Here is a 14,007-nt window from a genome sequence, read left to right as displayed (position 1 = left end):
TTAGTGTGTTATTCCCCCTCTTGTTTGCCTTGTCTTTTGAATTCATTAATTCACAAGTAATACTGTTCTTTCCTGACATTCCAGTAAGCATAGAAATAGGAACATTGTTAAATTCATTTTACTAAAGCTTTTAGAAGAAGATCCTAAAAAAAATATAGAATATTTAGGCATTAAAAGGTATATTGGACTAAATGGGTCACACATACTGAAAGAAAATTAGTGGATCACTATTATTATAATTAAGTGCCGTCAAATTGTTTCTGATTCATAGTGACACCATGAATACACTTTCTACAGAACGTCCTGTCCTCTGCCATAATCTGCAACCTTGCTAATGGTTCTCCTGTTATTGTTGTTATGGTCTTTAACCATCTAGCTGCTGGACTGCCTCTTGCGCATTTTCCCTGGACTTTTCCTAGCATTAGTGTCTTCTCTAGAGAATTAGTCTCCTTATTATGTGTCTAGACTTTAGTAAAATGGCTTTCAATATTATTGCAAGAGGACGAAGCAATAACTTGTCTACTTTTGCTATGAATGTTTGACTCTTCACAGACACAAAGGATAATTTAATCCAACATATACCTTTTATACTCGTTACTGTGAGCATATTTTTCTTTAACTTTCATCCTTGTCCTGTGATGACATTTTCTGTTATGATTTATTTGTTGCAAATGTTGAACAAACTGGGAAAAAATAGGATTCAGCCTATGGAATTGGCAATTTCTTTTTACATGATTAATTATCCTGTGAATTAAGGATTAAAAAAAATGTTGGTATTTGTTAAGCACTTACTATGTAAAAAGCACTGTTCTAAGCGCTGAGGGGATACACGGTGATCAGGTTGTCCCTCATGGGGCTCACAGTCTTCATCCCCATTTTACCGATGAGATGAGATGAGATAACTATACTTTCTGAGTGAAATAACTTCTTTGAGTAGAATTGTCTTCATTTACACAACTATGTTTTTTCTTCTAGTCAATTATGTGTTTTATTGCCATCTCATCATAGTAAACATTATCAAATTATAAAATTAATGTCCCAAACCAGTACCCCTAATATGATTTCAGAATTTTTAGGTTGTTCTATGACATGGTTAATATAGCAGTGTTCTCTCATAGCCATTTGAAATCTTAATAATCTCTGTAAATGTGGTTCTATGCTACTCACTATAATTCTTATCCAACTTCATTGAACATTTTTATTTTGAACTGTGAACTGGGTGCCAACATGGTCCCATGTTTGAAATATAATTTTAAAATGCGGTTGCATTCATCATTATCTCAACATTGAATTTTAATTTTATTAAGATTAATTGATTCTGATGAAAGTCACGGTCAATTCTGTCATTTGATTAGAAGACTGACTTTACGACATTCAGTATCTTCAAAGAATTCTGAAGTGATTGAATTAAAAATCGTTCACACAGTCCTTCTTAGTATCTCAGAAGAGGATGTTTGCAATGCTTTTTAAATCTCTTTAATCTTTATTTCCGTACCACTTCATTGCTAAATGTTACCTGTGTTTTGATCATAGCTCACCATTATTTTTTTGTTTACACTTTCCTCTAAGCCTGCATTTCTTGGATTTATCCCCACATAGTCTTGGTAAAAATCATTTTATTCTGTTAACCTGATCACAGCGTACCCTTTTATTTTCCTATTTTTTTTTTATATCTAACATCTTGACATAGGTTAATTAATACCCCTTTAGTTATACCCCATCCCCCCTATATTATTTCACATAAATTTGAGTTAATGAAGATCCCAGATGAATTTCGGGACAGTTTTGTGGAGAACGTGATGGGATGACTTTTTAAATAAACGTAACCTAGAGATCATAAAAAGAAACTTGAAAATGTTAACAGCTGGCAAGTGCCTCTTCACGAAGCTTATACCTTGCTTAGTGTCTAATTTAAACACTCTATTTCATGCAACCAGGGCTATTATACAGCAGCGTCGACTCTGTCTTGCATGGCTCGTAAATATCATGTGCATTTTGATGCTTATGTCAACAGTTTGTTTGAATCCAGACAGGAAAAGCATATTTTCTTAAAGTATGCTTCTATCACTTTGGTCTGTGGTAGACTCTTGTGCCAATCAGTGTATTTTGTTGGTACAAGTCGCCATGCAAAGTGTTTCAGCCAGTGCTTACCGATGGGTTGGAATAGTGAAAATGAGCTCAGGAAAGCGTACAGGGGAGGGATTGTGGTAACCAGTGCTTGAGAGATGGTTTTGATGTGCACGATTTGAGTATTTATATAGGGTGTTTCCTACCTGTGTTCCTTCTGCAGAATATGACCTAGAACCCTGTGATGACCCTGGTGTACCTGCCTTTAGTCGGAGAATTGGCTTTCGTTTTGGAGTTGGTGATTCCCTGACATTTTCCTGCTTCCCAGGATATCGCCTGGAAGGTGCAACTAAGCTTACCTGCCTGGGTGGTGGCCGTCGGGTGTGGAATGCACCTCTGCCAAGGTGTGTGGGTAGGTGGTCACATGCTTTCATTTCATTCATCAGACTGTTGGTAGGACATGATGCATATCAGCCTAGTGAAATGCAGGTTACAATGGAGCCCTTCCCGCACTTTACTCATTCAGTTTGGCATTGATGAATAAAGGCTGTGCCTATCAAAAATAGAAGGAAAATAAGAATCAAGCCAAAAATTATAGAGTCGTAACCAAGTTGATGCTCATGGTTTATACAGTTATAAAAGGAAAGATGAGGGTAAATTTCTCAAGAAGAGTGATTTGAGTGTTTACAAGTTGTTTGACACTGAGGCGTTTTAGTTGAAATGAAAATGTGATGCCTAATGTTGGTTAATGATGGAGCCAAAAGTTTTTCAACTCAAATTGAGAAATTTTAGAAAAGTAGAAGAACCTAATTTACACTTTGGGAAGGGGTTTTAAAGAAATACACTGAGAGATTATTAAGTTTAAGAACTTATGTGAATACTGACAGTAGAGGAATAGAAAGTAAACAATGTTTTGGGTATTCATTCAAAGAATTAAAGGGTCTACAATGAGTCATAGCCCACAGCTGCATAGTTCACTGTAGGAAGATTTTTAGTAATTTGATATGTGGCATGCATTTCCCATTAAATTATGTAAAGCTATGAAAATATTACCCCAAAGTAAAATAGTTTAACATATTCTTCTTTGGTTGTTTGTGCAACTTGATGCTATTTAAGAGTTCATACAACTGCTGAAACTTTAATGTTCTCACGTGACATAAGTACTTAGAAAATATTTGCCTTTTCATTAATTACTAGACCAGGAATATTGTTTTTAAATGATAAAGCCTTAGAACCCTAGATGAGGTATATTTAAATGTCCCATTTTAGAACCACTTTAAACTCTTGAGGGAAGACCCAAAAGTGGAAGAACAGGGGAATGGTATTTGACAGGCTCACTTGTAAATGAGTTGTTTTTCTATAAAATCTGTACTAATTGGTTTGCTTCTCAGAGGAAAACCTTGGAGGAGTCACTGGAATAAGCCTTATGTGGGGTATAGTGTTTCACGGCCTTACGTTAATTAGTTATAAACTAATCTTTCCTCCCCAAATTCTGATAAGAGCCTCTACCAGGACTCGAACCTGGGGGCAAGTTACTTACATCTTCTTTGCCTCAGTCCTGCATCTGACAATCGGGATTAAATACCAATTCTCCCTCCCTGTAAGACTGTGGGTCAGGGACTGTGCCTGACCCAATACTTTGTATTTACTCCAGGGCTTAGTATTGTTCTTGACACATAGTAAGCACTTAACATCTACCACACTTAGTAAAGTTAGGGAGAAAAAGGGAGCAGAAAAGGAGGAGATGAAGCAGTTTGGGTGAGTGTGGTTTGATTTCCTCTGCATGCCACAAGGGCTCAATAAATACGATTGAATGAATGAATTTCCTCTTGGTTTTCCCCCTCATCTATTTTTTTTTTCTCTACAGACTGTAAGGTCCTGTGGGCAGAGATCATGTCTATCAATTCTGTTGTATTTTCCCAAACACTTAGTGCTCTGCAGAGTAATGCCCAAATACCACTGATGTGTTGTTGTTTTTCATCAATCTCCCACAATTTCCCTCCATTTTCCCCAATTTTGTCTTCATGCTCAAAATGTAATATGGGGAAGCCCTAGCTCCAAATATGTCCTAAAACCCATCCCTTACCCAACCCATCTTAGTTTCACTGAATAAATAATAGCTTTGTCCGCAATCCAACTCAAGGACTTTGTCCCTTACATATTGTTAAAAACTTCATTACCTATTAGAATATGAATTGAAGAGGTGAATACCTATTAATAAATAATAATAATGATGACATCTGTTAAGCGCTTACTCTGTGCAAAGCACTGTTCTAAGCACTCGGGGGATACAAGGTGATCAGTTTGTCCCACGTGGTGCTCAAGGTCTCAATCCCCACTTTACAGATGAGGGAACTGAGGCCCCAAAAAGTGAAGTGACTTGCCCAAAGTCACACAGCTGATAAGCGGCAGAGTTGGGATTAGAACCCATGATCCCAAGCCCGGGTTCTTTCCACAAAGCCACGCTGCTCCTCAATAAATGAGAATAGGAAGTAGATAAAGAATTCCTATCTCCTCCCACCCCCAGGACTTTACCATCTAATGTTAAACCCATTCATTTGAATATATACCCCCCAGTCTTTTGCCATCTTTTTCTTGTTTAATGGTCATCCTTTAGAAACTGTTTTCTTAACTTTTCTTAACAAGTGAACCAGAATAAAATACACTTTTGTCAACCACACTGATAAAACCACAAGACATGAAGTTATTTAATTGCATGTTTGAATCAAACAGATTTTAATTGTTTCAAATGTGAGAGGCATATAGTCAGTAATAGGTCTGAGGTTAGGGGTACCAGTTTTATACATAAGATTGAGATTGCATTTTTAATTTGAAAGGCATCTATGGTTGATTTTTTTTTTAATTTTCAGTTCCATAGAATGTATCATGGAGAAAAAACTTCTCATTCAAATGCTTTTGATCAATTTTTATTATATTAATCACTGTGGATCTAATTAAAAAGTCAAGCACAATTCTGTTCATGGTCAGAGAAGAATGTTACATACTATTGATTTTGATTCACAAATTGGGCATTTATTTCTGATTTTTCCATTGGCCGGAGATCTTGACTAACAGATTTCTTTGTTCACAGAGCAAGGCTGAGAGGAATAGACTGTTTTGTGCTTTATTGTTATTGACTAAGTACTCACTGTGTCAAGTACCATTCTAAGTACTGGACTTAGTTGATGAGACCAGTTTTTCTCCTTTTACATTCATCTGTTAGGAATTAGCCCACTAATGCTGAGGTGGAAAAAAAAAAACCTCAGGAAAAGCTCTTCATAGTCTTATTTTCCAGAGGAGTAATAGTTTATTTTGGAGCAGTGTGCTATACTAAGCTTTTGGGAAGTACAGAACAAGGGACACATTCCCTGTCCACAGAGTCTGAGGCAGTTGTGGAAAGTTTCTTGTACCCTTGCAAATAGGAACTTCTTTCTGTATTTCCCATCCTTCAGAAAAATATATTTGGTGCCCCTTCTTTTCCATGACTCCCTTTTCCTTCTGTAGCATCTGTGTGCCTAGATCATCCACACCTTGATATTGATCCCACCTTCAGCACCACAGTGTGTGTGTGTATATATATATATATAGATAGATAGATAGATAGATAGATAGATCTATCTATATCTATATATGAGTGTGATATATATCCATAAATCATTTTGATCCCTGCCTTCCCCTTCCACACACACCCTCACCCACCTACCCCGGCCCCCGCTTTAGACTACAAGCTCCTTGCGGTCAGAGAACATGTCTACCAACTCCGTTGTGTTGTACTCACCCAAGAATTTAGTACAGGGCTCTACACCTAGTAAAGCGGTCCATAAGTACAATTGATTGTGAGAAGATATGAGATCGTCAGCTGGGTTGCAAGTCCTGTCCCCAGTGGGGCTTAAAATCTAAGAGGAAGGGAGAGTGAGGATAAGAGAACTGAGGCACTAAAAGGCTAACTGTCTTGCCTGTGGTCACAGGATAAAGCATTGGCCAAAAGGGGAATATAATCCGGGTCTCTCGCTTCCAGTCTCGGGCTCTTATTTTCCACTATTTTTAGTGGAGGGAGCCCAGGACTGGGATTCAAGAGGTTAAGACTTGAATCCCTGCATTATCACTGGCCTATTGTATGACCTTGGGGAAGTCACTTGACCACACTTGGCCTCACTTTCCTTATCCATAAAATGAGAATAAAATAGATACTTGGGTATGTGTCTAATATCATAGCCATGAAGCCCTTACATTTATATCTAGAGTTTATGTATTTCTCCCCCTCTAGTTTGAAAGTGCCTGCAGACAGGGAAAATGTCTACCAACTCTATTATATTAATAATAATAATGGTCTTTTTTAAGTGCTTAGTATGTGTCAGGCACAGTACTAAGCTCTGGGGTGGATATAATCAAATCAATTTGGATTTGAATACCTGTCCTGCTTGGGGCTCACAGTCTTCATCCCCATTTTACAGATGAGGTAACTGTGGCACAGAGAAGTTAAGTGACTTTCCCAAGGCCACACGGCAGGCAATTGGCTGAGCCTGGATTAGAACACTTGACCTGCTGATTCCCAGGCCCGTGGCCTATAGACTATGCCATGTCTATGTATCTGTACATAGTACTCTCCCAAGTACAGAGCTTCGGGTGGAACAAATGTTCAAATATGACTAACCTACTCCAGCATTTAGCACATATGAACTACTTCATTTTAGTTTTCACCTTAAAAAGAATAGCCTATTTAACATTCCTAACTGGAAACACTTTTATTGATTCACTTATAATTTATCCCATTTGCCTTGATCAACATTGCTGAATAAGTTCTTCAGGAGAATTTTTGAGGAAAGTACAGTTCAGTTGTTTCTCTTCTTGTGGGTACGGGAACCCGAGAAGCTACTACCTGCCACAAAGTCAGTCAGACACACCAAGTTCTAAGAAATTCTTATCCATTTGGTGTAATACATCCCAGTAGGACAAAGAACCATCCCTGGGCTTGTCTGCCTAAGGCTAGAACAGATTTTAATTCAGGTTGCTTCACCAGTATATTCAATGCTGTGAGCTAAATAAAAGCTATAGCCATCACCGGAAATTAGGTATCATCAAGTGATTAAAAAAAAAAATCTTTGGAGAATAGAAAATAGGATCTCTCTGTGCATATCATATACAAAATTAATCTGAGAGTCAACAGAGATTACTGATTAGCATAGTAGAATATATTGGTGAGATTCTAAGAAAATTTTCCATTAGGTTGTTGACTCACTCTGTAATTAGAATATGCTGTAAAAATGCTTTAAAAACAAAGGTCCCCTTAAAATAAACACTTTAATTTTGTTTCATAAAGAAATTTTCTTGAATTTCTATTAGCTAAGTACTGAGATTTAGCACTACGGTGAGTTTAAAAATTTGTATTTCAAATGGTTTGTTTTTCTTTTTTTAATTCTTGTTTTCATTTCCTCTGTTCCTAGCTGAATGTGGAGCAAGTGTCACTGGAAATGAGGGAATATTACTATCTCCAAATTTCCCTTCCAATTATGACAACAACCATGAATGCATATATAAAATTGAAACAGAAGCGGGAAAGGGAATCCATCTTAGAGCCAGAAGTTTTCAACTGTATGAAGGAGATGTTTTAAAGGTAAAAAAATAATTTCTATATGTTTATCTTATAGTAGCTGGCATTTACAACTCTAACATTAGATGTCATTTATGAATAAGATTACTAATAGAGGAAAAAGAAAAATGTTAATAAATGTCTGATTTCTCTTGTAGGAATTCACTATGTCAGGTTAAAAATCAAACAGTAAGCACTAAGTGGGTCGTCACAGAAGAAGAACCTAGTCTTCTGAAAAGATATGTGAAAGGAGGATTTTTTCATCAGGAAATCAATAATATTTTACTACTGCTTACTTTGCTCAGAGCACTTTTCCAGGCACATGGTCGAGTACGGTGCAACAGAGTTGATAGACATGTTCCTTGTCCACAAGGAGATTACAGTCTACCAAAGTAAATTATGAAGATATAGTTGAGTGCTGAGTGTAGGGTGAACATAGGGTGCAAAGGGAGAGGGACTAGGGAAAATGAAGTCTTCACTGGTGAATGTGGTTTTGGTGGACGTGCAATTTTGATAAGGATTTGAAGGCGAAGGGATTAGAGGTCTGTTGTAAATGAAGCTTGAGTGAGTTTCAGGCCAGAGGCGGATTTTGGCCAAGCGGTCAATGGTGAGATAGATGAGACTGAGGTACAGAGAGTAGGTTGGCATTAGAGGAGCAAAATGAGGGTTCTGGGTTGTAGTAGGAAATCAGTGTAGTAAGATGGTGGCAAACTGTTTTAAACTGTCAGATAGTGTTTTAAGGCCAATGAGGATGGGTGACCACTAGAGTTTTTGAGAAACACAGACCAAATCCATCAATGGTACTTGAGTGCTTATGCTGTGCCGAGCACCAAATTAAGCCTTTGGGAGAGTCCAAGAAAACAGATTTGGCCGACGGGTTGCAAGAGTGGCTGACCACCTCATGAGATTCAAAGCATTATTCAGTATTAAGATCTCATCTTCTCCAAGAAGCCTTCCCCAATTAAGCCTGGTAGATAGAGGACTTGGATTCTAATCCTGGCTCTGCCAATTGCTTGCTCTGTGATCTAGGGGAAGTCACTTCACTTCTCTGTGCCTCAGTTTCCTCAATTGTGATTGAATATCTGATTGCCCTCCTACTTAGGCTATGAGCCCCATGTGGACAGGGACTGTGTCTGACCTAGTTAACTTGTACCTATCCCTGAACTTAGAGAACAGTTAGACAGAAGTGCTTAATAAATACCATTAAAAAAGCTCTCTTTTCACTGGTTCCCTCTCCCTTCTATGTTTTCTAGGTTCTTGGATCTGACACCTTCGAACATCTGATATTTCCCCTCCCTAAAATCCATGGCACTTATGTACAGATCTTTATATATTTTAATCATTTGTATTTCTCTTAGTACAGTGCCTGATGCATAGTAAGAGTTTAACAAATGCCACGTAAAACAAAAAAATAGGGAAAGGAGTTCCAGGGAGGAGGAAGGGTGTGAACATATAGTAAGAGAGGAAGAATGGAGAATGTGAGACCTAGAGAGAAGGTAAATATGGGATCTTTCAGCTCCTGTTCTTAGTTGCCACTATTGTTCTCCATGGCTATGTGCTTGGTTTGTTTCACCACCTTCCTGAGAACACTGAATGCAAACTAAGGAGGGATTGTGACTGTTTTGGGAATAGAAAGGGATGGGATTGGAGTAGGGAGAGTTCCATGTGAGGGGCAGATATTCTCATCCCCATCAGCTTGGATGTAGCTCCTTCTCTCTGCATCACTGAGGTTCTGGGATTATTTTCTTTGTTTTGTTTTGTTTTTGTAGATATTAACACATGCTTATAGATTTAATCTGTTGATTATAACTAAGAACAGGAAATTAAATCTTATTCCATTACATCAAATACCAATCAAAGAATCTCTGTAACAATTAAACATGTTTCCCTTACTGAAAGTTTCCTCTCCCAAGTTTGATTTTGCCATTTTGCCTAAGTGTTCTATAATAAACATAATGTATTCCATCAGTTTACACATTTTCATACTCCGTGTGACTGTCCACAATTAAAATAATGCAAAATTGATTTAGCACTCTGGGCAGGGATCATGTATACAGACTCTGTTGTATACAGATCATGTATACAGACTCTTTCCCAAGCCCTTAGTGTGCCCAATTAATACCAATGATTGATTTGATAGCAATTATGCTGAAAAAATAGAGGATATGGACAAATCAGTTTTCCTACTAACGTCCATCACTTTGCCTCTTCCCATATGAGCCACATCCCCAGTGCCCTGGGTCTGGGAATATCTGTGTTAAAATCAATCAGTAGTACAAGTTAATCACGTTGGACCCAGTCCCTGTCTCGCATGAGGCTTAGAATCTAAGTAGGAAGAATTCATTCATTCATTCAATAGTATTTATTGAGCACTTACTATGTGCAGAGCACTGTACTAAGTGCTTGGAATGTACAAATCGGTAACAGAGACAGTCCCTGCCCTTTGATGGGCTTACAGTCTAATCGGGGAAAACAGACAGACAAGAACAATAGCAATAAATAGAATCAAGGGGATGAACATCTCATTAAAACAATAGCAAATAAATAGAATCAAGGTGATGTACAACAGGTATTGAATCCCCATTTTACATCTGAGGAAACTGAGGTACAGAGAGAAGTTAAGTGACTTGCTCAAGGTCACACAACAGACAACTGGCAGAGCAGAGATGAGAATCCAGTTTCCCAGACTCCCAAGCTTGGGTTTTTTCCATTAGGTCACACTGCATCCTGTGAATTTTATTTTACTAGGACATATATTTTCTAATGAATAAAGCCTCAGGGTATAAAAAAATAGGATTAGACTGGTAAAATTTTCTTAGTAATACTTAAAGGGAATAAGATGTAAAAGAAAGGGCTAATTTATCAGTAATACTTGTCTAAAATTAGTGTACAAATTTCATATGAAGATACAATTATAGCCTATATAGATTGCATTTCAATATAAAAAATGTGAAATATAAAAATATGTACAAAAATGTGCTGTTGAACTAGTAAAAATTTCCTTGGTAGTTTTTAAATCAAAGTAATAGGTTTATATTGAAAGAACTGATTGATCAATACCAGTGTCTAAAATAGGCATTATGAATGAATATTTATAGAACAAGGTATTGAGAAAAAGATTACTGTGTCCTCCAATAAAACTGCCTTCCTCTGAGTGAGAAACACCAAGTCATTTTTAGTCAAGGAGAGGAGAAGTCATGCATTTGAAACCCAGGCTCTCTTAATAGAGTGAAACACATCTTTGTTCCCAGCTCATGCACATTTTTCTTTCTTTTAGTAGTAAATTGTTCCTCTTTCCAGGGGCTCTTTACCCACAAAAGAGAAAGATAGATAGATTAGATGCTCTTACTGTATTCCAAACCCTAGCCAGACCCAGGAAAAGAGCTATGCCATATTTTAAGATCAAAGAATATTCTGGAATCAAATGAGCAGCTTCACTTTAGGAGAGAAATATGTGGTGGAAATTATGTATTGGCTTGGTGCCAGTGGAGGCTGGTACCCCATCCTCCTTTGTAGAAACATTTTAAACCCTTTTTCTTCAGGAAATTCAGGAATCAGATTGATAGAATGAAACAAATGGATAATTACTATAAGCAATGCAAGAAAAATGAAAACAAGGTGATGTCAGTAGCTGAATAAAGGAAACAGGGATTTGATTCAGTTTGGGGTTTAAATTATTCAGATCATCTAAATCACTTTGCCCTTTTTTTTTCCCCAAAATACCTCACGGAAAAGTGACAAAAGCATTACTAAAATGTTCTGTGCCATCTATAAGAACAGGAGAAATAAAGTGGTCAGTTGTAAACGATCATTTCTCACTTTTCTACTGACAAGTGAGTGTATCTAGGTTCCTCCTGAGAAGGCTACTGAAGAACAATATAGTTAATTTAACCTTTAGTCTTATAAATCCTGTGTCTTCAGACCACGTGCTTCTTGGCCATTCTAATCTTCATCACCCAGCCGATATAGAAGGACAGTGAACTAATGACATACGCCTCCATCATGTATATTTTTCATTTTCCAAAAGTGTAGGGCACCATCAACAAACCCAGGCCAGGAGAGTTGGGCTGCCCTAAGAGTTCACCAAGCTGTTGCATATGAGATGGAATATCACAAATATATGGTAGTTCTGGGGATGGGGAGGATGTGGGCTGGTAGAAGGAGCATCAATCAGTTGATGGTATTTAATAAGCACTTACTATGTGCAGAGCACTGTACTACATGTTTGAGAAAGTACAGTAAAATTAATTGGTAGATTCTGTCCCTATCCACAAGGAGTTTACAGTCTATAGGAGCAGCTTGTTGGTCAGCAGTGATGGCAAAAACGAGGAGATATCCATTCGCCTGTGTTTCATCCAATGAAACTGTTTTCACTGATTTCCCTCATTTTCTCTCCCATCTTTCAGTCTTATTTAACTGGCTTTGGGCCCCTAGACTGTAAGCTCACTGTGGGCAGAGAATATGTCTATTATATAGTTGTACTCTCCCAAACGGTTAATACAGTCCCCTGCATATAGCAAATGCTCAATAATTCTAATTGACTGACTGACAATCTCTGGTAGGCAGAGTTCTGTTTCTTTCTCACTGTTGCTTTGGTGTCACTCCCTCCATGACCCTGTGCTAAAATTCCTGCCCTCTCAAGTGAAGATCCTATTCACTTCCTGGGCAAGTGAATCCCTTTCTTTCCTTTGACTCCCCTTCCTTTGGTGCTGAGCAGGTATAAAGACTCTGGTGCAACAGAACATATGCTCATTTAAGCTACAGAACACAAAGTCACCATTAATGCCTCAAATATTTTGGATATAGAGATTTCGTTTTAATCAAGATGAATTCACCCACATCCTTAGTCATGTGTTTTGGTGTTGCTGTATTGTAATGTTTGATATTCGAGATATTTTTCTTAAATATACCTGGCAAAGTCAATGGTTGGCATTTGGAATAGTAATTTGGCATATTCTCTCTGAAGATGCCATTTGTCCACAGTTTTGATGTACATCTCTTTTCACCTTGGAGATCTATTCAGATATAGTGTGTTTAGAGCTTATTTGAAACTAAAGTTTACAAACAATTTTGTAATGTGATATTGTGACAAAGAAGCACCTTTTTGTTATGCGTTCTTTGCATCATGAAGAAATATTTTCCAAGGGGTTTAGTGAGGAAGAATATACATTTGTCATGGTAGAATTGTTTAACTTTAAAATCAACTTTTGAAATATTTTGGTGGCCCTCCAGAAGAATTGTTGGATATTTTGGAGACTTCATCATCCTAAATGCTTGATACTATTGGAAAAAAAAAGAAAAAGGAACAGTAAGTTTGAATTCAGAGTTCATGGCTGTGCAAACATATATTGGTTTGCCTGAACACTTTTTGGATGGTAGTAGGTATTCTTTTTGACATCAACTCAGGTTTTTTTCAGTTAAATGATGTCATAAAAGTTAAACTTACCCATGGTTTGCTTTGAAGCAAGAGAGCACATTTTGTTGATATGATCCAAAATTCTAGATTACTCTTTTTTATAAATCATTTGGAGTCTCAAGACACACCCGGCTCCAATTGAAAATGACAGGCTTTGGCAAATTATCCCACTTTTAATATATTTAGACAAGAGGAAAACAAAGTTAGGGTTGCTTGCTTTTTTTCCCCTTGTCTCAAAGGTGATTTCAGAAAAGGTACCCTTGATTGAAACATAACAAACTGTTTTAGCCTTTGTAAGTAGATCATGGAGTGTGGAGAGTCTTGTTATCAAATCAAATCCTTGAGGACAAAGCTATATATATAAACATTAATTTATTTCCTGATAAGCTGGTTAAGAACAACTATTCTGCCTTTAAAAGGAACTAAAGGAAGGAGAGACCTTTACTGTTGGTTTTCTCCTTAGTAATTTTTTTTGTCATTTTGGAATCCATTAAGAAAAGTTGTTTGGCTTTGAAACAATTTAGAAAGAAATGAAAAATCGGTAATAGAAACAGACTTGAACTTTCTATTCCAAATCGATAGAATCAAAATGAAATGATCAATGACTTCATTTTGGGACTCTTTTAATTAGGTTTTTGATGGAAGAGATGGTTCTTCCCGTCCCCTGGGAGCCTTCTCCAAAAATGAACTGATGGGATTGATCCTGAATAGCACATCTAACCATTTGTGGATAGAATTTAATACCAATGGATCTGATACAGCCCAAGGATTTCAGCTGACTTATACCAGTAAGTAGTTTATGCCTGAAATGTGCTCTTGCTGTTCTTAAACTGATAAACATAACCGTCCTTGTGATCATAGTTGGCATGATTTCAATACAAAGGATATTTTACTAAATCCTAACATGATTCAGATTGCAATTAAATCCCTTTTA

General features: G+C 37.2%; 1 protein-coding gene across 1 annotated transcript in view; it reads left to right on the top strand.

Moving 5' to 3' along the window:
• Window positions 1–14,007, top strand: part of CSMD1 (CUB and Sushi multiple domains 1) — a 1,410,881-nt gene that overhangs the window by 1,125,905 nt on the left and 270,969 nt on the right. Inside the window, exons 22-24 of the mRNA XM_029051790.2 lie at window positions 2,291–2,479; window positions 7,512–7,681; window positions 13,705–13,861. Of these exons, the coding sequence (XP_028907623.1) occupies window positions 2,291–2,479; window positions 7,512–7,681; window positions 13,705–13,861 (516 nt within the window). The remainder of the gene's footprint in view (window positions 1–2,290; window positions 2,480–7,511; window positions 7,682–13,704; window positions 13,862–14,007) is intronic.

This window comes from Ornithorhynchus anatinus, chromosome X1 (assembly GCF_004115215.2).
Source record: "Ornithorhynchus anatinus isolate Pmale09 chromosome X1, mOrnAna1.pri.v4, whole genome shotgun sequence".
In the NCBI taxonomy this organism is placed as follows: Eukaryota; Metazoa; Chordata; class Mammalia; order Monotremata; family Ornithorhynchidae; genus Ornithorhynchus; species Ornithorhynchus anatinus.
Note: the sequence above shows the minus strand (reverse complement) of the source record. Positions and strands in the feature narration are given on the sequence as shown.